At 36.7% G+C, this 25,600-nt stretch overlaps 1 protein-coding gene across 2 annotated transcripts in view; it reads left to right on the top strand.

Moving 5' to 3' along the window:
• The window catches only part of CPNE8 (copine 8), a 183,487-nt gene that overhangs the window by 51,837 nt on the left and 106,050 nt on the right, over positions 1-25,600 (top strand). For both annotated transcript variants that reach the window (XM_037139711.2, XM_037139713.2), the window contains exon 6: positions 16,175-16,251. In XM_037139711.2, coding sequence (XP_036995606.1) covers positions 16,175-16,251 — 77 coding nt within the window. The remainder of the gene's footprint in view (positions 1-16,174; positions 16,252-25,600) is intronic.

Below are 25,600 nucleotides of genomic sequence, written 5' to 3'. Positions count from 1 at the left end.
TGAATGTAATTTCTGCATTTCTCATTCAAACTAGTCTTTAGGGGCATGATAACTGGGTAGTTAAGGACATTCCCATGGGGTTGGGTATGTTGAGGGTGAGTGTGAAGGTAGCAACATGTGGTCCTCACCAGCGTAGTTGCCTTGAGTTCAGGCAGAGAGTAGTAGAGTGGTAGGTACCTCCCACCTAATTAACTCTGTTTTCCTTCAGTAATCAGTAATGACTAAATATTATGCAGGAGATGTCTTCTTTTTAAAAACAGTTGACTCATTCTTTATTCTTTAAAAATTTAGTTTTCAATTATAGTTGGCATATAATATGTTAGTTCTAGGTCTATGACATAATGGTTAGACCTTTATATACCTCATGAAGTGATCATCCTGATAAGTTTAGTACTCTCGGACACCACACGTAATTATTATGGTATTATTGACTATATCCCCTATGCTGTACTTTACATCCTTGTGACTATTTTTAAAACTGGCAATTTGTGTTTCTTTTTTTATTTTTATTGAATGTATTGGGGTGACACTGGTTAACAAAATTATACAGGCTTCGGGTATACAATTTCACAACACATCATCTGTACACTGTAATATGTGTTCACCTGAGTCAAGTTTCCTTCCATCACCACTTATCCCACTTATACTCTCATCTACTTCTCCCTAAGCCCCTCCTCCCAGCCATCACCACATTGTTGTCTGTGTCCATGAGATTTTTTCTTTTTTGTTCAGTCTCTCCACTGCCCCCACTTATCCCCTAACCCTGCCCTCTCCCCATCCCAACTCCCCAAATGGTAACCGTCAGTCTATTCTCTGTATCTAGGAGTTGGTTTCTATGTTGTTTGTTCATTTATGTTGTGTTTTAGACTCCACATGTAAGTGATATCATAGTGTATTTGTCTTTCTCGGACTTATTTCAGTTATCATTAGATCAAGTAGATTTAACCATGTTGTTGAAAATGAGAAGATTTTGTTCATTTTTATAGCTGAGTAACCTTCCATTGTATATATGTACCACAACTTGTTTACTATTCATTTAATAATGGGCACTGAGGCTGCTTCCGTATCTTTATTGTAAATGATGTAGCAGTGAACATAGGGGTACTAATATACTTTCAGATTTGCATTTTGGATTTCTTTGTATAAATACCCAGAAGTAGAATTGTTGGGTCATATCATACTTTTAAAATTTTTTTCTGTAAAAAGCCTCCATACTGTTTTGTATAGTGGCCGCACCAACCTACAATTCCACCAACGGTGTACGGCAATTCCCTTCTCTCTGCATCCTCACCAACACTTGTTTATTGATTTACTGATGGCAGCCATCCTGACAGGTGTGAGCTGATATTTTATTGTAGTTTTGATTTGCATTTCTCTAAAGATTAGTGAGTGATCTTGAGTATTTTTTCATATGTGTGTTGGCCATCTGTATGTCTTCCTGGGAGAAATGTTTATTCAAGTCCTCTTCCCATTTTTAAAATCAGATTGTGTTTTATTTTTTTGGTGTTAAGTTGCATGAGCTCCATATATATTTTAGAAATTAACTCCTTACCAGATGTACCACTGGGGAATATCTCCTCCCATTCAGTAATTTGTGTTTTCTTTTTTTTTGTTGATGGTGAGATATGTTTTGTAGAAGTAATGAATGTAAATATCTTTCCGAATATATACCTTTTTTGTAAAATAGCTGTTTTCCCGATAAGAAAAATTTCATGTCTTCCTCATGCTAAAAATTCTTACCCTGAATTTGCTTTATCCTCATGATATCCCTTTTACTAACTTTTCATTTAGCATACTTGTTTAGAGAACAGCCTGGGTTTCTGTCATAACTTCCTTTTTTTCCTTTTCATCCTTGCCTGATGACATTGCTTTTAGAGAGAGAGGAAGGGAGAGAACATTGAAGCAAGAGAGAAGCCATGCATTGGTTGCCCCCCTTATGTGCCTGGACCAGGCACTAGAGATCAAACCCACAACCCAGACATGTGCCCTGACTCAGAATCAAACCTGCAACCTTTCGGTTATGGGATGATGCTCCCATAACCAAACCGGCTCATAACTTACTTTTCATTCTCTCTTCAGCTTACTCTATTATATTCTGGTTTTCCTTTCTGCTTAAACTACTCTGACATAGGTTAAATCAAATCTAGTGGCCTCTGTACATTCTTTTTTTTTTAAAGATTTTATTTGTTTATCTTTAGAGGGGAAGGGAAGGAGAGAGGGAGAGAAACATCAATGTGTGGTTGCCTTCGTGCGTCCCCTGCTGGGAACTGGCCTTCAGGGAACCGGCCTGCAACCCAGGCATGTGCCCTGACTGGGAATTGAACCTCGATTGTCTGGTTCTCAGGCCCACGCTCAATCCACTGAGCTACACCAGCCAGGGCTGTACATTCTTTATATTACTTGACCTCCCTTTTATTTGAAATACTCCTCTGACTTCTATGGAAACTTTTCCTTTGCTTCTTTTCCTAAATCTATGTTTATTCATTATCTACCATGCTTTAGTTTCTCTTTATTCTTTTATCCTTTACTATTAGTGTTTTTTGTGACTTTATTTTCAGTTTTCTTCTCATCTTGCTGTATAAGTAGGAATGAGAGGTAGGAATCTTCTTGGGAGATCGCAGCCATTTCCATGCCCTGCCCTGAGGACTCCCAAGCACCTAGCCCGCTGAAACCTCCGGAAAGCCAAGTCCCAGCTGCTTGTTAGGTAGCGCCTGGCAGATTTTCTGCAGAAGGGGTGTGTGTGTGTGTGTGTGTGTGTGTGTGTACCAAGATAGATAAATGGAAGAACTTCCATTATCTCCATTGTCTATCTTGAGAATTATCATCAACACAGTATACTTATGTCATGGCATTCTTTAGTGGAATTCTCAACTGAAGTTGCTTAACACCTTCTCTTGTGTTGCAGGGTCAGTGTTCCTTAACATCTTTCTGTTAGGAAAGAAAGCCCTTAGGTTAAAACTTGGATGTATTATCAACCTCTTATTTATTTATTTCCTTGTTTTTTTTTTTTTGTTTATTTATGTATTCACTTGTAGTTAGGATGGACTTGATTGAAACTTTCATACCATTACCCTGGTACTTGTTATGACAAAAACATTTAAAAGTTTTGAAATAATTCCTTAGTTTTTGAACAACTCAATAAAAATAAATAATCAATAACAGATGCAGTACTGGCTCATTTAACTCCATAACAGTGTTCTAGGGATCTTTTAAAAAGAACCAAGAACCAAATTGTGTTTGACTTAGAACACATAACATCTACCTCTACCAAAGGCAGGGGCTCTGAGGTATTACACTGTGGCCTTCCCATGCAAGGTGGGGTGCTGCTTGTAGAGAACCTTGGTGGTCCCACCACAGGAGAGGTCTCGTGAAGCTCTGACAGCCCTGAGTCGGTTACAGGAAGTCTTCCCTTTGGGACTCACATTTCTCATTCAGTCGTCATTTCTTTATGAATCTTACCTCATTTACTTGCTGAATGAAAACTGAGCACTAACTCGAGTGAAGTTGCTTGACATCTCCCTCCACTTGTATTTCAGGGTCAGTCTTCCTTAATTAAACTTCTGTCTCACAAATCTAGTGAGGCAACAAATTCTGTTCCTTCTAATAAAGACTTTTCTTCTACCTTTTTTACTTTCTTGCTGTTACTGCCTTAATTCAGATTCTCATCACCTTTTTCCTTAAGTATTACTAGCTTCCTATAGTTCATGTGGTTTATGTTATCTCGCATTTTAATGTATTCTGTACATTATTCTGTTATTTTTCTTAAATATATTTAGTAAGCAATACAAATTAGTTGATAAGAGCCTGAGTTTATAAGTGAATGAAGCATGTGAAAAGAGGAAACAAATGTGTTTTTGAATTGCTATAAGAATTCTGTTAAAAATTGAACAAAAACCTCTTCTTATTTGAATGCATCAAAGTACAGATTTTAGGTAAAAGAGCATATAACCAATTCAGCCTAGTGAATTCAGGAGGCATTTAGAAGATCAAAGGAACCAGTAAACAAGCTAAGTCTATTTTCCAAGGATACAATTCTTTAAAAGTGTTGTTGTCTACCTGCCAATTTTGCAGAGTGAAATAAAAACTGGAACCTTTTAAGAAAGACTGCTAAGTGCCTGGGTTTTCATGTGGAGTGCAGGTACTTGTCTTTTACAAAAGGAATTGAATAGCAAGAGAAACTCCTTAATCATAAAATATTTTTATTTTTCATTCTCATTTCTGGTAATTTTGAAAGCAACTCTCTTCTGAATTACTTTATTTGGTTTTCAATACTTAAAAATATTGGATGAGATTGTTAAATTTGGGGTCCTATTAGGGAAAATGGAAATATGGAACTATACCTTAGATTTCTGACCTTGCAAACAAATGCATGATACATTGATAAATGATCAGTAAAACTTTAATTGACCCTATTGATGGTGGAAAAGTTTTTTGGTAGATAAATGTTATGATCCAGTCTGAGTTATGATATCCAGGGACATATTCTTTTAGAGGATTAATCCATTTTATAATTCCCTAAGGAAATTACTAAAATATTATCCCCAGAAGTGTTAGATACTGTGAACAAAATCTGACATTTTGAATTCCAGCTGTGTTCTCTAAGTTGCTATTGACCCAATTCCAGCTGTGTTTGCTAATGGCATACTTTTGTTAGCATAATTGCATTAGCCAATTTATTAGTGAAAAGATTAATAACAGGCCCATAATTGGTGTATCTAAGGTTCTGTTTGGTGTTCTGGCCAGATGACATCAACACTGAACTTGGTTTACTACATTTTCATGCCCACGAGGCTTTCCAAAATGCATTTATCCATTTGATATCAAAGGGTCCCCACTAAAATTTTTGTTTTCAGACATGTTAATGGCTCACCAGATTATACTGGTCACAAAACATCAGATAGGATGGAGGTGGGTTTGTTCTTTAATATGTCTTCTAAATACATTTATAAACTACTACATGTAGATCAGATGTATGCAAAAGTTTTATTTAAAACTTAATGTTTGGGCCATGAAATGTATTTTCTCATAGGAATACATTTATAAGTGAAGCAAGATTCTTTTATTAGAATAAAAGACAACTTGACTCAAATATAACTGAACTGAATTCTAATGTATATTCATACAATCAGACAAGTAATAAATATATTCTAGACAGTTTTCTAGTGCTGAAGAGTATGAGGTCTTTCCAGAAAGTATCCAGCCATATACCATGAAAAATAAGGATATTTATTGAAGAAGGTACAAGATACAAGAAACATTGTACATAAGACAGTGACTCTCTAGTCTCCTTCAAAGTAGGCTCACTGGGACCTCACACAGTTCTCTAAGTCTCCATCAGGTGTCCTGTGGTATTTTCCTTAATCTTTTTTTTTTAAGTTTTATTTTTTAATTTATTTTTTATTGATTATGCCATTATAGTTGTTCTATTCCCCCTTTCATTCCCCTCCACCCTACCCCCCCTCCCCACCATTACCCCCCCTTTAGTTTATGACCGTGTGTCTCAAGTTCTTTAGATTCTATATTTCCCATACTATTCTTGCCCCCCCCCCCCATCTATTTTCTATCTACTGTCTATGCTACTTATTCTCTGTACCTTCTCCCTCTTCTCCTCCCACTCCCCTGTGGCTAACCCTCCTTGAGATCTTTTTTTTTTTTTTAATTTTTTTATTGATTATATTTACAGTTTTCTATTCCCTTTCATCCCCTCCCTCCCCCCATCATTACCCTTTTAATGTGTCTCAATTGATCCCTCTTTTCACTTTATTACTTATTTTTTCCTTTCCCTCTTTCCTGCTAACCCTCCTTGAGATCTTCATTTCTATGTTTCCACTACTGATCTAGCTGTCCTTTTAGTTTGCTTTTGTTTTAGGTGTGGTTGTTAATAACTGTGAGTTTGCTGTCCTGAATCTTATCCATAGTCTGAAATCTCTTTCTTTTCAAAGGTAATTTTAGTTTTGAGAAACTCCAGAAGTTGCAGGGCACTAAATCTGGCCTTTAGCGGGGGCTGAGTCACCTGGGTGATTTGATGTTTTGCAGAAAAACTCTGCAGAAGATTTAATGCATAAGTGGTATGTTGTCGTAATGAAGCTCCAATCACCAGTTGCCCATAGCTGTAACCTTCTGAGTCCTCTAAGTAGTTTCCATGGAGGGATGTTCACGCTTAATGCAAAATTTGATGCATATTTGTTGCTCTACTCACTTAGTCATTTTGAATATGACAAACACACAGTGCACATGCTCACTCAGTGGCATCAACTGCCCCTACTGGCTAATACAGTCAAGTTGTCATTGTTCATTCATGCTCATTCGAGTCCACTGTCCTTGGATGTCAAGTTACATGGATGTTACACAAACTGTTCTCATTATATTAACAATAACTGGACTTTTTGTGGACAGATCATATAGCAATCAATAAGACAAACATGTTCCATGTCCTAAAACAGCTTATGTTTTTGAAGTTGGGTAGGTGGCGTGGGCAGGTTTATTCAACAGAAATAAATGGGATACTACTTGGCAAAAAAAAAAAAAAAAAGAAAGAAAGAAAACCCACCAAAATCTTACCATTTGTGACAACATGGTTGAATCTGGAGATTATTATGATAAGTGAAATAAGCCAATAAAAGCAAGACAACTACCACATTATTTCACTCATATATAGAATCTAGTGAACAAAATAAACTAACAAAATAAAAACAGACTCATAGATATAGAGAACAGACTGATGGCTGTCAGAGGGGAGCAGTGTTGGAAGGCTGGGTCACAAAGGTGAAGGGATTGAGCAAAAAAAAAAGCAAACCTCATAGATATGGTTAACAGTTTGATAATTCACAGAGCAAGAGAGGATGATGAGGTAGAAGAGAGCAAAGGGTGGGTAAATGGTGATGGAAGGTGACTTGACTTGTATGGTGAACAGAATACAATGTACATATGATATATCATAGAATTGTAGACTTGAAAGCTATATAATTAAAAAAGAAATAAATGCAAACCAATGGTTAGGATAAGTTAATTTTTATAGCACTGAGGGAGAGTTACTGATGAAGCCCATTAACTAGAAGCTTAGATTTCTCTCAACCAGGCAGGCAGTATGATTTTGTACCAGTTCTCATCCTAGGTGTCCTTATTAAACAGAAGGAGGGAGTTACTGAAAATCTAAGGGAAAAGTTTCCCAGGAAAAAGGGACAGCAAAACAGAGACCTTAACTCAGGAAAAAGTTTGAAATATTGGTGTGACTGAAAGGTAGCTACCACATAGAGAACATTGTGAATGAGAGAGGAGTGGAATAAAATGGTCTGGAAAGGTTTACAGGATTCAGATGATGTGGAGATGTGCAGGCCATAGTTTAAAAAGTTTGGAATTTTTTTTCATGAATTTCACTTGAGGATGATGTAATCTTATTTATTCATTTGATACATGACTGGCAGCTGTAGTGGAGAACGGGGTATCAGCAAGACTGGAGTTAAGGAGACTGTTGGAAGAGGTCCCTGAGAGGACGTGATTGCTGGCTCACTCCCAAGCCGGACCCAGGCAGAGGCTCCACACCCCTCCCCCCGATCCTTTCCTTAAAATGTACATTCTGCCCATAGCCTGAGCTTACTCAAGAACAGCCTTGAGTAAGTAATGTGTTGTTAGACCATCAGCACTGAATACACGACTGAACCCCATTAGTGCCGCTGTATAAACTTTTAAGATTCTTGAGGGTAGAGGTAGCAATCCACTTGTTTTTCTGTTGCCCAAGAGAAACCTAGTATGCAAGTCCCTCACTTATCAAAACTGTCACTACCAATCTGTAGTAGGCTGCCTCTTTATTTGGTTCCTACTTGCCTTTTGTGTTTGGGGGGGGGCAGATTCAGATTTCACCCAGGGTTGGGAACAGGCAGATACCAGGTATAAGGCTGCTGCAGTTTGGTGAGGTGAGCAGTTGGTGAAGATAGCCTTTGAAGTGGTTAAGAGGTGATCCTATTTTAAATATATTTTGGTGATGTGTTTGTTGATCAATTAGATGGCAGGTGTGAAGATAGGAGAAGAATGACTACTGGGTTCGTGGTGAGAGCACCTGGATAAATGGTGATACAGTGTTATGCAGAGGGTGCATTGGGAAGGAGGACAGAGAGGTGGCAGAGGTGAGTATAGTGAAATCAGCAGTCAGGGCAGGTTTATATTGTTTAGAGACCCGAATAGAATCACCTGGAGATACTGATTGGTCCGTGTCTGGAGACTAGAGATGTAGATTTGGGAACCATCAGCCCAAATACTTTTAGCCCAATAACTTTATGGAGTTGGAACTCCATAAAGTTATCTCATAAAAGTATGTATAAATGGAAAAGAGAAGAGGATACAGCCTTGGGGGAACTTCAGCATTTAGAAATTTGATGGAAGATTAGCTGAAATTATCACCTTAACAGCCTGGTCAGGCCATGCCACTTTCCAGTACAAACTCTCCAGTGGCTTCCCTGCGCACCTTGGATGGAATTCACAGCCTATTGTGGGCCTTAGTTCCCTCCTCTCCTCCCATTCTCATTTTGCTAATTCTCCACTGGCCCCCCCTGGCTCACTTGCTTCTCCCCAAGTATGTGTATATATATACCCTCAGTATATTCTTGTCTCAGGACATTTGTTCTTGCTTTTCTCTTACCTGGAATGCTTTTTATCCCAATAGTCACATGTTTCTCTCCCTCACATTGATCAGATTTCTACTAACATTTCACTGAGGGGCCATGCCTGATTGCCTAGTATCCCCTGATGCCTTTCCAGTAATGACTTTCATCTTCTTTGTATGCTTTCTGGTCCTTCTTATAGGTTGAGAGCTACCCTTATAAGCACATTCAAGCTAAAGAATTTATGATTGATGCTCTGTAAGTGGATTGTTTCCACTTGCATTTCTAATATGGATTTGTAGATCTGCCTTTGACTTTGAGACAGATAGGGACAATGCCTGAAGTATGTTTGATGACAGTGTCTTCAGCACTTGTTAAGTTATATTATGTAAGATTGTTTGTATGTAAAACTGGCCCTTACCCAGAACTTAGTATTTAATAATGATATAGTTTGATAGTTGTTGTATGTGATATTATTATTTAATAATGCTATAATATATTTCATATTATTTAATAATAATATTTAGTAAGTTTTCTAGTTGTTTGGACTGTTGATTGTCTCACCATGTTTACTAGTAGTGAGAATATTTACTTATTTTGTGTTAGCATGTTATATTATCCATTCTTTACTTATGAGTACTAGCATTCAATAAAAGTGATGTGCCTCCATAAGGTAACTATTCTATACATTTGTTATATTTTTGAATTGCATAGATGATTTTTAAATTTATGTGTCATATGGATTGCAAGTGTTAAATATATATGTTGTGGATAATTTTAAATGGTTAATTTATATCAATGACCAGGTAATCATTGTTGAAAGCTTACTTTTTAATCAGCTGCCTTATTTACTGTCTTCAGTTGTAGTCTTAGCAAGCAAGATATATTTTGACAATTAACAAGTGCAGAGGGAAAGGAAAGGAATAAATTGAGCTTTAGAAAATGATTTTGTAATTGTATTTATAATTTAACTACTGATGTCTGAGTTTAGTACTTTTTATTAATCTCTTGAAGGTAAGATTAGCATTTTTGATTTGTAGGTCAATCCATTCATTAATAAGACAGATTCCTTTTTGAAAAAAAATAGCTGTGTTATAGTCATGTTAAAATGTGACAAGTTGTTTCTACTAAAAATTGCCTCCTGGTAAATTATACCATGGTTTGAAAAACTCATGCAATTGTTTCGTATTGAGGCTGCCTTATTCCCCAAGCAACATGTAGATACACTAACAACCAGTAAGATAGTAGGAATGATTACTGGAGTAAAGAACCACCTTGTTTGATAAGTAGGAATTATTGCCAAATTGATCTTGGTCAATATGATCTTTGGTCACACGTTGATCTTTACAGTTCATGTGATTAGTATGAATTAATTAAATACAAAAGAAGTCAGCAGTATTAACAGAGTTCCAATATGAAATAGTATAGTTCCAATAGTAAAATAGCACAAGTAATAAAAACTTTCTGCACCAATTTTTTCTCACTTGGTTGAAATACTGTAAAAGCAAGAAATTTTGTATCACATATTTTCTCTTAGTGCGAATGTATTTAGTTGCAGTATAATGAATACAGAATAGAAGGAATTAGTGAAGGCAAATCATGACTCTATCTTATCAAGAAATTGAATGATCAACTTTTGGGCAGTTGACTGCACCCAATTACTCTGCTGTATTAAAACTTTAGCTAAGCAAAATAAGCCAGGTGGTGAAAGACAAATGCCATATGATCTCACCTTTAACAGGAATCTAATCAACAAAACAAACAAACAAGCAAAATATAACCAAAGACACTGAAATTGAGAACAGGCTGATAGTGACCAGAGGGGAGAGGGGAGGGAATTTCAGGGGAAAAGAAAAAGGGTTTGCAGGAACAAGTGAAAAGGACACATGGACAATAATAACAAGGCCGGGTGGACACGAGGGAGGCAGGCAGAGCTAGGGGATGGGGTGGGCTGGGTTGGGGATAAAAGGCAGAAAACTGTACTTGGACAACAATTAAAAAAAGAGCACATACAGAAGGAGCTCCTGCTACCCACAAAAATTTGTGTGTTATAAACAATTAAAAGAGTAAAAAAAACCCAAAACTTGAGCTAGCAATAGCTTATTTAATGTCTTTTTAATTAATTAATTCTTTATGAATAACATCTGATATTATATTTTAGGTGTTTATTGACCACTTTATAAAACAAGAAAGATATTTAAAAATTATCTTTGTAGTCCTTTCAGGAGAAATATACCTTGCTATTGAATACTTATGAAATTGTTAATGACAATGCTAATGATAGACTGCATGCATTAACTACTTTTGTAAAAGTATAGAAATCATTAATTGTACACCATTAATGCCTCCAGGTTTATTATACCATGGTTTTAAAAACTCATTCTTTTACATATATATGTTTTCATGTATACTAGTTAACGTACAAGATAAGTTGGTATATAAGACGCATTTGGATTTTATAATGACACCCAAAATGAGCATTTGTATTGACCACGAGTGCGAAGTGGTTTTGGAAAAGACATGTATTATTTTATTCAGATAATTATAGTATCTTCAGTACTGGCATCTGGTGGTAAGGAATGAGTTTTGAATACATAGTAATGTTCTATTAACCCTGGGAAGTGGGGACAAGAAGGGAGGCATGTATTCCTTACGTGCTTACCATGTTCCAAGCATCTGTTCTAAGCACTTTGCACATATTATTTTATTTAGTCCTTCCAACAATTTAACACATGGGCATTATTTATCATGTTTATTTTATAGAGTAGGATACTGAGGCATAGAGACATTAGTAAATAGCCAGAATATAAACCCAGGGAGTACATTATAGACTCTCATAATTCTCACTGTGGAGGAATATGTTATATACTGCTTTGTACCAGTAAACAAATAAATATATGTATGTATGTATGTATGTAAAAGATCACTTAAAAAAAACTTCACCTGAGAATGTTTAGTTGATTTTATAGAGCGGTGGGGGCGGGGGGGAGAGAGAGAGAAATGTGAGAGGGAAACATCTATCACTTGCCTCCTGGATTCGCGTGCTCCTACCTACCAGGGATGGCACCTACAACCTAGGTATGTGGGTTCCTGGGTATTCCTGACCAGGAATCACACCTGCAGCCTATTTTTGGTGGATGGGATGACGCTCCAAACAGCACTGCCACCCTGCCAGGGCTGAGAAAGATCTTTTAAAAAGAATATGTAGGAATCAGTAAAACTGGTAACTACCAAGCAAGCAAAACCCCAACAAACATAACCAGTTTATTTTCTGCAAAGTATATTACCTTTTAAAATATGTGGAATTATTAAAGCACATAGCCTTAATGTAATTTTTAAATATTATATAAAATGTAAATGGATGAACTTGATCAGTAAAAATTGGTACAGAGGAAATTATACATAATAATTTTGAAGAAATTAGAATATTATACTCATTTATAGTTATACCGTTAAAGTAGATATTTCTCTGAATATTAACAAGGAAAGAGAAGAGAAACATACGTGGATTTGTGCAATAATCAGCTGGAATCTGATGGTTTAGCACTGCTTCCATGGATTTTGAGCTGTGTTATGCTAGTAACAAAACCAGGTTATACTGTTGTTGGAATAAGCCAAACACTCCCTCTGATATGCTTCTGTGTTTGTTTATAACTGCCTATGCAATGTAAAACTCCTGTTATTGTTATAAAGCTTTGTATTGCTGTGCTCTACACCTTTTTCTTGTCTCCTGCACTTCTCCTGTTAAACCTGCTAGGTCTCGCGGGTTTAACACCAGCATATTGGACTCAGGGTAATATCTGGACACTTTTAAAGACTGGTAGAATGCATCCTATATATAATCAGTGTGGTTTATGTACATTTAAAGAAATTAAAAAAGCTAAGTTCTATCTGTGTATTGTTTAGATTGTAAAGTAAAATTTCACTCAATTAGCAAGTATTTATTGATCTCATGGTCAGTTTGGGAAAAGCCCAAGGATTAATGTGATTGAATACATTAAAGCATTTCCAAGCTGCTATCATTCTAGTTTAGATTTGGTCTGTGTGTGTGTTTGAGTTGTGGAAAGGTGCCTGGATTTATTACTGGAAATACTATTATGACCTTATTATAATGACTTATAAACTAGAAAAAAAAACCACCATAGCTAGACACAAGGAATCAGTACTTGTTATATAGCTAGGTTTTATTTCTATATTTATCTAACTAAAGACCAAAATATCTAAAAATATTCATTATAAGACACTAATTATACTACTAATATTGCGTAAAATGCATAGGAAATGTGAACCATTGAGAAGACTAAAGAATGGAAGCAGTAGAGCTTCCAGCATAAGGAATGGTTGACAAATATTATTTGCTGATTTATGCTTTGTGGGTAGTAAATGTGTTGCTTTGTAGGGAATATGCAAGTTGAGACAGGCATAAAACAACTACATAAATGCCATAAATACTTAGGGGTAAGGTGTGCAATAACAGTGGGATTAGTACACACAGGTGCACACCATATCTTTTTGTTGCATACTTTATTTATTTTATTATTATTTTTTTGGTCAAGCAATGACGATATTTGCCTGTTCATCATTAGCTAATGTGTGTCCACCCTAATTTGGATAATACATGCTCAAGACTTCTGCTTTGTTTTCTTGGGTAATTACAGCACAGGATAACTTTTACCGAGACCTATTACTCCATTCGACAAATCCATTTAATACGTAGTGTGTGCAGCTGACAGTGAATATCAGTATCCCTTGAAAAGAATTCTAGAATCCGCCATATGTGTTTTTTGCTGTTCACTCAGAAGAACAATGATATATTCTAAATCTTTAGTATTCAGCCCTAACTATATGCCATGAGACTTAGGGAAATTTAGACTTTCCCTAAGAAACTTTTGGGTTTAGAGACCCCCAAAACATATTTGTAATTTGAAATGGGAAAAGATATGTTATTATTAAGAACACTTAAGGTAAATATGTAAAGGTTTCACCTTAAGTACTTTTTACCTATTCGAAAGCAAAATTTTAGATGATTTGTGAGTGTATGAAGGCGTTGTCATTCTGCGAGCCATCAGGTTCCAGACGACTTACTTTCTGTCTCTCCTTCTTGCCACTGTACCCTTCCTGCCACCTGCAAGTACGGTTTACACCAATACTGTCACTTTTCTGTGTGGTTCCCTGCCTTTTTCTACAACTTTAGTTTGGGACTTAGCACTTTGCTTCTTACTGACTACTACAGACTTCTGATTGATCCAGCTTCCAGATTTTCCTCCCTCCTCAAGTCCATTCTGCAAACTGTTACCTGAAATTTTCAGAATGCTAGAATGCTTCTGATTATCCTAAGATAATTTTTTTTTGCCTAGTCAAAAGGCTCCTTCAGAGTCTTGGCTCTTCATCCCCATTTCTGCCCTTTAGTTTAGAGCCACTCTTTTCTCATCATCTCTTTTCTGCCTATAGCTCGGATCTGTTCTCTGGGGTTAGAATGTCCAGCTTTCTTCTTTCCATCACTCCTGCCTGCCCGGTTCTCAAGGCTTCCTGCCTTTGGGAAAATATCCCCCTGACTCTTATGCACCTTACAGCATGCTTCCTTCACCTTCCCACTTTCTTTTCACTGAAGAACATAGTTTTACTTTTGTGGCTTGTTAGGCATTTTGAAATTTTATTTTGTAAAACCTGAAACAACATTTTGTTTGCTGTCATTCCTGTACCCAAATTTTCTAGGGCTTCCCCTGGGCAAGTTTGCTGCACAGATTGAGGGAGATCTCCCCCTTTTTCCTTTAAGATAGATTGGAATTATATACGGACTAAACTAGAAAGTGTCTTGTGGGGGGGGGTCCACCCACAGCCCCCGGCTCTGCCCCCGCCAGCCACCACAGATGAGAGTAAGTCTATCAAGAACCAGATCTGCTTGAGGGGCGGGGGAAGGTGGCCGATCTCTCAGAGGAGAAGAGCCAGAAGACTGGTCCACAATGGGCTTTTATTGGGTTCAGTTTGCACAGGGATACAGGTAAAGCTCATTAATCATTGTTGGGCAGTAAGAATCAAACAGTAGATAATATACAAATAATTCTGAGGGCTTATTCTGAGTCAGGGTCTAGCTAAAAGGCCATAAAATTTTGGGAAAACAAACTCATTTTATGCATGGATCCTTATTTTCTAAATTGAGGGCATTAGCAAAGCAGATTTCACAGGATTTTATGCATTCTTTCTTAGGCCTGATCACCCTGGGGAACCTGCCCTTTCCAGCACAGGGCCTCACCCACCTCCAGCATAGTTTCAGGCTAAGTCAGGCAGGGGAAGTAAAGCAGCCAAGAGATTAGGAGACTTCCTACAGACAGAATGGGGACTCTGGCTACTTCAAAGCTGAGAAGCGAGGGTCCATCACCTCCTTTTTCTATAGCCCAAGTCCTTCCCTGAGAGCCCCTTTGAGATGGTGCTTATCTTAGGTTGTCCCTCCCTTGAGGAATCTTACACGTCATTGGCTGACTAGTCATCTGGGGCCAGGCAGGATGAAATAAAAGGGGACAGAGGCAGTGCCCCTACCTGGAAGATAAGCTTTGTCTCCTTAGTAGCTTATGGTCCCAAAGTCCTTTACTCAGCCTTAGGCATGGGGGGTTACAGCTTCTGAAACCAGGCAAGACAGTTCCCAACAGTTTCTCTGCCGGAAACACCTCTTTATTTCCTGCCCCAAATACTCAGATGATGTTGGAGCCCTTATTTGATTAGCCTGTGAAGTTGCATTGTATTTTTGGTACTTAAATTTTTAGCACATCAATCTAGAGTCAGAACATCTGGCTTAGTCCTAACTTTGCTATTTACTAACTGCTTAAAAAAGTGAACCTTCTCGATGATGAATTTATTTTTATGTGAGGTGAAACATTAATAACCAGCCTCACGTGTTGCAGGGTTATTCTGAGTCTTGAAAGCAAAAATCATGATTAATGAACTTTATAATGCTTTATACTAAACCCTATTTTAGGCACTTCATATATGCTAGTATCAACTCATGCAATAACTCATTGAACACTCGCGAAGGGGACTAATCCATTTTAGAGATGAGGAAACCGGAGAGCAATTAAGCTCACAGTCACAGGTAGTAGTGGTGGTACAGGAATAGTCACCCGGCAGTGTGGCTCCAGACCCTGGCTGTACAGCTGTGCACCGCATGGCCTCTCCCTAAGTGGTGCTGGTTTTCTTTGTCACCATTGTTCTGTGTTTTCACAGTTTACTGCCTAGGCCGAGAGCTTTGTAGTTTTAGAGACATCCAGAGGCAAGCCACTGGTGAATTCAAATCCTGGAACTTTTTCCCATTTTCCTTGTCATTAAAAAAAAAAAAGAAACAAAATAAACACAAGGTCTAAACACAATAACAAGCCTGCTCTGTGATTAAAAGGACAAAACACTGTACAAACTTAGAGGAAATCACATTGCTAAAATTAATACATATTGAGCTTATTGTCATTTAATATTGGAAGTTAAAAAGAATTCAGTATTTCAGTAATGAAAACAATGCAAATATGATGTGCAAAATGTATAAAGATGGTCTGGGAACTTATGAGCTTTAATCCTTTTGTCTATTTTAGGACTTTCTGGGACAAGTGTTTTGTACGTTGGGGGAGATTGTTGGTTCACAGGGAAGTCGCCTGGAAAAGCCAATAGTGTAAGTATTTTTTAATTCAGACAATTAAATATTAACTCTTGCTTTTGTTTCTGCAATTTGGAATTGATGAATACATGGTTGTAAACCAACTGTGGGTTTTAAAATCTTATTTGAGCTTTACTTTCAAAAAATAATTTTGACATGTTTTTAGAGGATAATTTATGTTTCAGCCGTCATATGCCATACCACAAAATGTTCACAAAATGAAATGAGCACATTTAAAGTAGGAAGTGTGTTTTCCTTTTGTTTGTGCTGTTAAGTCTTAGAGATTTAGTACTTTTTAAAAGAGATTTTAGTCCTTTGGGCCATGAACTATATGTAGCACCATCTTTTACAAATACATGCATTTTTAGTGACTAACGTTTTAATGATTTTTATTACAAAATTAGTTTATAATGAAGGCAGTAAGTGTGTAAACGATAAGAGAAAGTGGTAACTATGGATCATATCTTCTACCTCCACCTTCAATTACTGGGATTATGTTTCATTTTTTTATTAGTTGCATGTGATAATCCTATTTTCTCCAGTTTCAAATAAGGCAGAAAACAAACTCTAGACATTTTTCCTATACTTCATCTTCCCTGTCCTCATTCTTCTCCTCTTGCTAATGTGATTATTTGGATGAATTTACCTGTTTATTAAAATCAAAAGATCTTGGAAGGATACTTAAGGCATATGTAGAGCTAAATGCAATGCCTAAGGGTTTGGGGAATTTTGAAATCTGTATCTTCGCCAGTCTTTTAAGAATCCTATCCTTACAAAATAAATGTCAAAACTCCCCAGTCTATTCACCTTTGACCTCAAGCATTATGGCCAAGCCATCATTCTTACATTCCCTGTATAAAACTGAGCCTTATGCTTAATGTTCAGTGCTGTGCAACAACTTCTTAGGGTAATAAGAGGTCTGTGAATTCTAACTTCTTTTTTAAAAGATTGTATGTATTTATTTTATTTTTATTTATTTTTAAAGATTTTATCTATTTATTTTTAGACAGAGAGGAAGAGAGGGAACAAGAGAGGGAGAGAAGCATCCATGTGTAGTTGCCTCTCACACGCCCCCTACTGGGGAGCTGGCCCACAACCTGGGCATGTGCCCTGACTGGGAATGGAACCGGCAGGCCTTATGTTCTTACAGCAGCACTCAATCCACGGAGCCACACAAGCTAGGGGAAAAGGTTTTATTTATTTATTTATTTTTGTAGAGAGGGGAAGGGAGCAAGAAAGAGAGGGAGAGAATTGGTAATGTGTGAGAGCAACATCAACTGCTTGCCTCTGGCTCGCCCCCAGTTGCCGAGCTGGCCTGCAACCTAGACATGTGCCCGGACCAGGAATCAAATCTCTGACCTGTTGGTTTGTGGACAACAGCCCACCCACTGACTCACACCTGTCAGTGATGTGAATTCTGACTTCTTTTTATTTCACTTGATTTTCTTAGAAAATTATTATTAAATGTTACTTTAAAAACTTTTGGATATCAAGTACCTTTTAAATATTCATTTCATGTGTAATTTGTTTTCACATAATTATAGGGTTTGGAAGATTATGATTCAAATATATTTTGTTCACTTTAATAAGTTAGTAATACATTATTTGTAAAGCAACTATATGTATTTTATTAAGTGTATTTATATTTTGAAATGAATATAATTCATTTAACAAATAAATTATATTCAATTATATGAATATATAATTTTGAATTGAACAAATTCAATTATATGAATATAATTCATATAGCAAATGTTCCATTTGTTAGTCTAGTGACTGAGACCCATGAAGATTCTTAGAAGATCACTAAATCTACTTTTTTTTCTGAAAAAAAAATCCGTAATATATGCAATGCCAACTTAAAGGTGCCTTTTAATATGCTTTGACAGAAAACAAAAGCAGTTCAAAATAGAATTATTATTTCAGAACAACAGAATAGTGGTTTTTATAGAACTTGTATTTATATTTTCAAATTGATCATTTTATTTGAAATTTTTATCTGAAAATTTTCCCATGAAAGGAAATCATAAAACTCTTAAATTACATAGAATTTTTTCACAATGGAAAATTATTGTTATGTCAGACTTGAAACTTGTTAAAAATTTGATATGTTGTGTCTGATATGTGGTAAATAGAGTACAGGGTGGGCAAAAGTAGGTTCACAATTGTGAGTACATGAAGCATCGTGTTGATAAAGACACTGTAGGAAGCATAACCTGCATGTATTTTTCCCGACAAACAACTGTAAACCTGCTTTTCTCACCCATGTATAGTGTAAGATATGGTCCTTCTTCAGCTAATTCAACCATTTCCACCAGATAAGACTAAGAAAAACAAATTCATTCTAAGAGGTGAAATACCTGCAGCAGTGATTAGCAGAGTATGCAAATATTAGGAACGTTTGCTGGCATTTGAGTCATGATCATTTTACGTAATCAGAAAAGATGAGATGCCCTTTGGATATCTCTTAGCTCCTGCTGAGACTTTGGTATCATATATGAGGCAAAGCCTTAAAAATCTGTTCAGATAAAGTGGAGATATTGTAACCACACTCTTTATGTCATCTGAGGATATTTTGTAATTCACAAAAGTGTTTATATTATGTCTGTCTTATTGAAAAAGATAGAATACATTAAATTGATTGAATTTGAAAAACCATATGCCACTAATCTATTCAGCCTTTGACCTTATTGGGCGACCTTCTTATGCAAATAGACATTCTATTGTAAAAGCGATTAAAGGTAGGTTTATATTTTGAGTAGTGGGAGATTGAAAATTTTTTCTAACTGTAGCTAGGTAAAAAAGTATTAAATGGGTAATGAAATATAGGGCTTCAGTGTAGGAAAAAGATTGACTACAAAAGAAGCAAAGAACAAAACCTAAAGAATTGCAGAATAGGGCCCTACTACATGAAAAAATTAAATAAGGAATATCTGTTTACTTGAGATAAACAGAATGTGAGAGAGGAAATTCAAATGGGAGATTAATAAAAAAAATAAAAAATTAAAATTGAATATAGTTAGCTTCCTGGTAGAAGGGTATCTTGGATTCATTAATCAAAGCATCCAGTAGCAATATCTTCATGTGCGACCACCTGTGCAGTTACTCCAACTCAGTTGATTGGGAGAAAAATGGTTTTTGTAGTCACTTACCCTATGCTTGAGAAAATTCTGACATATTTAAAAACCCTAGCTATGAGAGGGGCATGTATCTAGAGGAAGAGAAACATGGATTGAAGGAGCAGGTTCACTAGACTGAGCATGCTGTCTTGGGTTCTTGGGAGTTCAAGTGCTTTAAGAGATGTAACTTCTATTCAAATGCATTTCATGCCTTTACCTCATCAGTAAAGAAAAGCAATCAAAACCGTTCATACCTTTTGTTTCAAAAAGCATAGTTGGGTTGAGGAAGAGAGTGAAATGCTATTTGCATGGAAGCTTTATCTTCCCATCATGTCAAAGTGGCCCTTTAAAGAGCTGGTCCACTCTATGGGATGCTCTCAGGTGTCTACCCTTGTCCCTGCTGACTCTGGTCTCTAGTGACATCCTTTTCCATGGGCTTGAGGTTTTGAATCAATCTAATGGGTAGATGGCAGGGAGAGATGGGAAGGTTGGAAGGTATGGGAAATGTCAGTAGAAAAGAAACAGCTTTGGAAAAAGGATGGGGCCAGTGAGAATATTGGAAGTAATAAAAGGTCAAGGAAGTGTTTTCTTCTTTGACAGGAAGCTTTAGGACAAACACAACTTCTAAAGAGTCCATGATTTATCACATAATATATAAAAATAAAAGAAATATATGGAAGCAGAAATGATGAAGTTCACGTTAAGGAAATAATATGTATTTAACATGCAGCTCTTACTTCTCTATGTCATAGTTCCTCTTCCCTTTCGTCCCCCTGCCCCATCCCTGTCCTCCCTGTGAACCTGCCCTGGCCAGGGCTTAGCTCTGCAAAGGTAACACTGTAAGGTGAGCAGTAAACAGCTTCCAGTATGTCACTGTCTGCTCCTCAGGGCTGGAGACAGAAGTAAGATGTGTATACTCTCCTGCTGTAGCCATTACTTTTGGAGTAAGAGTTTTCGTCTGGTGAAGGAGTTAGGGGACTTTCTCTGTCTTGTGTGAGTTTAGGCTTTGGAACTGCAGCAGTGGGTGCCTCCTGAGGCAGATAACCCACCTGCAATGAACAAAATGGACTCGTCTGGAACTTTAAGAGTCTTCCTGTGTCCTGGATGTTTTTATGTGAATAGCATTATCCAAATGATTTAGTGCTTATTTACTAATTTGTTTTGGATTAGAGATTTACTTTCCAATTAGTTTCCCATTTATATTCTAAATTATTCATAATATCCCCTTGTTTTCTTCCCTTTAAATGGCCCAGTTGAAATTATTATCTTAGGTTTTAAGAAGAATTTCTTCTGGGTTCTTAATTGCCATTGTGTTGTAATATCTTCTCAGAAGTCAAGTTTTAAAAGTGATAACTATAAAATTTAGAGACTTAAGGTAGGCATACTAGAGCTTTAAATTATTTATTTATTTATTATTGTTGCCCAATTACAGTTGTCCCATTTTCCCACCCATTACTCTTCCCCACCCTACCCACCCTCACCTCCCACATTCAATCCTCCCCTTCCATTATCTTTGTCCATAGGTCTTTTATACATGTTCCGTGCTGACTCTTCCTCTTTTTCCCCATGTTATTCCCCCAGCCTTCCCCCTTTTCATCACTATCAGTTTGTTTTCCATTTCCATGTCTTTTGCTCTATTTTGGTCTCTGGTTTGTTTCGTTGATTAGGTTCCACTTAGAGGTGAGATTTTACGGGATTTGTCTTTTACTGCCTGGCTTATTTCGTGTAGCATAATACTCTCTAGTTCCATCCATGCTATTGTGAAAGGGGGGGGGGATTCCTTCTTTCCCCTGTGTAGTATTCCACTGTGTAAATGTACCACAGTTTCTTGATCCACTCATTTACTGATGGGCACTTACGTTGTTTCCAGCACTTGGCTATTATAAATAATGCTGCTGTGAACATTCGGGTACATAGGTCCTTTCGAATTGGTGTTTCAGGGTTCTTAGGATATAATCCCAGTAGTGGAATTGCTGGGTCAAAAGGCAGTTCCATTTTTAGTTTTTTGAGGAAATTCCATAGTATTTTTCACAGTGGCTGCCCCAGTCTGCATTCCCACCAACAGTGTAGTAAGGTTCCTTTTTCTCCACAACCTCACCAGCACTTGTCGTTTGTTGATTTGTTTATGATGGCCATTCTGACTGGTGTGCAGTGGTATGTCATTGTGGTTTTAATTTGCGTCTCTCTGATGGCTGGTGATGCTGAGCATCCTTTCATATGTCTCTGGACCAGTTGTATATCATCCTTGGAGAAGTATCTGTTCAGGTCCTTTGCCCATTTTTTAATTGGTTTGTTTGTTTTCCTGGAATGGAGTTGTGTGAATTCTTATATATTTTGGAGATCAAACTCTTGTTTGAGGTATCATTGGCAAATATATTTTTATATGGTTGGTTCCCTTTTCATTTTGCTGGTGTTTTCTTTAGCTATGCAGAAGCTTTTTAATTTAATGAAGTCCCATTTGTTTATTCTTTCCTTTATGTCCCTTGCTCTAGGGGACCTATCAGTGAAAAATATTGCTGCATGAAATGTCTGAGCTTTCACTATGTTCTCCTCTAGGACTTTTATGGTGTTACAACTTATTCTTAAGGCTTTTATCCATTTTGAGTTTACTTTTGTGTATGGTGTAAGTTGGTGATTGGGTTTCGTTTTTTTTTGCAGGTAATTGTCCAGATCTCCCAACACCATTTGTTGAAGCTATTTTTAATCCATTTTATGCTTCTGCTCCCTTTGTCAAATATTAATCGACCATATTTATTCTTAGTCTAGTCTTTGAGAATTAAGTTACGTTTATTACAAAGGAATATGGTTTCTTGTACCTAACCATATACTCTATTAAGTAATTAGAATTAGAATTTAAACTTATCTTTATTTTCTGTGCTTTAGTTATTGTTGTCCCTTTTAAAAATAGATTTTTTTATTTGTTATGAAAATAAAAATTATTTTTTAATATCTTGTAGAAACTTATGTGAAATTTTTTGAAACTGATGTTAAGCAATTTTCAGCTTACTTTTTAATAGCAGCTCAAATCTTTACAATTTCCAGCAGTCTGTTCTGCTGGATTCAAGTTTTGAGCAGACACATTTCTCATATCTTAATTCCATCCTACGTTTTTGTCTTTTCCCTGAGCCCTCTGAAAATGAGTCTCATGCTACTTAGTTTGTCTGCAGCCTCCCCTGTGTCTTCCTATGACTCATCGGCCCCTCTCTTTAGATCGTCACGTTATGATTTGGCGTTATGCCCACTGAGCAGTGTGTCTTCTCATGCTGTGAGACTGTATCCAATTTTCTGCGTGATGCTGTCAGAGTTCTACTTCTATCTTTAGGGATCTCAGTGACAGAGTCAGAAAGTCTCCCAAAATGCTGGAATCAGCACCAGTTTAAGGAAGATTGCCATTTTCTACTCTGGGTAAAAAGCAATTACTATATTCATCAAGTAACAGAACCGTTTGTTCCTGTTACTCTCATCCAGGCATGACTGGCTCTGTGTGAAAGCATGGGGCCAGGAGGCAGGGACTGGTGTGATTAGAAAGATTCTTACTTGAGCTGGACTGCCAAGGGTAACTGAACTAGCAGCTCTTTTGGCTTAGGGGAAGATTATGTTCTTTATAGCCTGGCTATAGCAGCATATAATCTTGGATAATAGTAGTGAGTGAGAATAAAGGGAGGGGTCCAAGAAGGATTAGTGAGTGCCCTGATAGGTGCTGCCGAGTAGAGACAGAGACTCAGAGGTAGGCTGTATGTAATTGGAAGACCGTCCTGCAGTTGTCTGAGGGACAGGGAATCCACCTCTGACACAGGATTCAAGAGTGAAGCCAGGTGCATGTTGAAGTTCAAAAAGAAAAATGTGGGGAGGGTAACAAAATGGAAAGGGAGCTTGAAAATAAAGCAGAAGACTGAAATACAGAAATAAATCTTGAGGGGGACTTGAGACTGAACCTTAAAGCGTTGGCTTTTAGATCTGACTCAACTGTGGTGTTATTCTGAAAGCTATACTGTGGCCACGAGTGCCTGTAGAGATTAAGAGTTAGTGTGGGAAGGGTGAGGAGGAGAAAGGGTAGGAGGATTGTTCGTCTTGAAGGTGAGAAACATACAAGTTTGCAATAAAGCAATGTGTGTCTTCACTGAGCAATGTTTGCATGTGCAAATACAGTCAATTTGGGGGGAAAATTTGACTTTCAAAGCCATCTTTACATCATTAACTTTCCTGAATATTAGAGTGATACTGCTATACTCTGGGTTGTTTTACTGGACAGGATATTGGGTTGAGAATCAGATAAGGATTTTAATCCTATTTTTGCTACTAACTTGCTGTGTAATATTATAAAATTTGTACATTTATATTATATTTTATAGCTGTCACATTTGTAATATGAAGAATTTAGTCTAGAAATAAGTAAATAACCATCACAATCAAGTTGATAGTATCCAGCCTTTGGGAAAAGTCAGATCTGGGTTTCATAACTTGTTAGAGATATAATTTGAACAAACTAACTTAAATTTCTGAGCTCTGGTTTTCTTATCAGAAATGTATGTATGAATAATATACCTTTGAAAGAGTTGTTATAAGAAATAGCTCTCTTTTTAAGAGAGTTGATATGCAAAGTTGTGTAAAATAGGGGAAATTTTAGTACGTTTTCTTATGTGTCTTGCACAAGACTATCAGTCTCCCATAAGGTGACAGTTAATAAATATTTAGCTGGATCATTTTCTTACATTCCTTTCTGGATCTGCGCTGATGCTCTGGAAGCATCTCCAGGGATGTAAGTGTTTACCCTAAGTGAGCAGACTGTATACAGCTGCAAACTCGTATGCTTCTCTATATTACTCAGAAGTTTCAGTGGTTGTTGAAAGCTAAGGGCATAGAGATGGACTCTTATGCATAAAAAGGTTTCTAAAAATTATATGGCCAGTTATGAGAAATATGGGTAAGATAAATACATTTTTCTTAAAATAGCCCTTGCCGTCCTCCTCAGACACAAGCCCCAGAATGGTTGATCTGTTGTTCTGACTCGGATGTAATATTTCCCTGTTTACATGAGGCTGTGTGAAGTAACTCCTTCAGGCACCTCTGTTTAAGAAAGAAAAACAAAAGGCAAAATCACCTTAATGTTAGTGATTAATATATAGACTATATTTGCTGACTGCATTTGCTTATTTTTCTGTCAGATATAATTTGAATGTAGTAGAGATCTTAGGAATTCTTTTTTAAAAAATTTCATTTATTCAGCAAGTCTTTACTGGGAATACGTTATAGGCCACAAACTGTTAGACACTAAGCATGCAATTTTGAAAACATGAGTTGTTTTTATCTTCATAGAGTTTACCATCTATCTGTTAAATGAATAATCATACAAATATAATTACTTATTAATGTAAGCCTTTTTAAAATTAGAGTGTATCCTTAGACCAGAATATATAGGCATTCTTAATATTTTGAATTTTATCATAAATACAATGGGAAAACTCATGATTTTTGTTCAAAGAAGTTTATTTCCTTTTATGAGGAGAATGGTTGGGGGTAGTTAACAGAAAAGTTGGTTAGTTAATAACTATTGAAATAATAGAATTCAGAGAAGACAAGCAGTTTGGACTAAGGAAATAAAAAGAAATAGGCATATTTAAAATGTATTTTGAAAGTTGATTTCACAAGGATTGATGATAGGTTGATAGTCTTAGATGAAGAAGATTTCAAGGATGACTTTCAGAATTTTTGCACAACTAACTGGGTGCATGGATGTATCATATTTTGAGGAGAAAGAAATTCATTCATGGGCTTGCCATAACTGATTAGTAATTTAGGAGTAGGTAGATTATTCTGTCCTTGTGTTGTAGATGCTGGTGTCCACCCAGAGTGTAAACATTTGCAAAACTTTTTGTAATTGTGTTTGCTTAACCTCATTGAGTTCCATCAAAACACTGGTGGAAAATCTTGATGAAAAGAACGTACATAATGTGTGGTATTTTGGAGGATGGGTTTTAGTACCTGCTGTTAGTGAACAAACATTCTTAATTGCACTTAGTTTTAAAATCAGATGAGTGTTTCAAGTGCTACTCTTTGCATAGGCAATGTTCAGAAATTACATTTAAGAGAAACTACAATTTCCTCTACAGTGAATTTTTTTGCTCTTTTTCTTTTCTTCCCTCACATGTACAGCCTAATTTGCTGATTTGGGGATTGAAAATGAAGGCTAGATAACTCTAATTCAACAAACCAGTGGGTAAAGAACGACTTTTATGGGCCAACCA

Source organism: Artibeus jamaicensis, unplaced genomic scaffold, assembly GCF_021234435.1.
Source record: "Artibeus jamaicensis isolate MK-2021 breed Jamaican fruit bat unplaced genomic scaffold, CSHL_Jam_final contig_233, whole genome shotgun sequence".
Lineage (NCBI taxonomy): Eukaryota > Metazoa > Chordata > Mammalia > Chiroptera > Phyllostomidae > Artibeus > Artibeus jamaicensis.
Note: the sequence above shows the minus strand (reverse complement) of the source record. Positions and strands in the feature narration are given on the sequence as shown.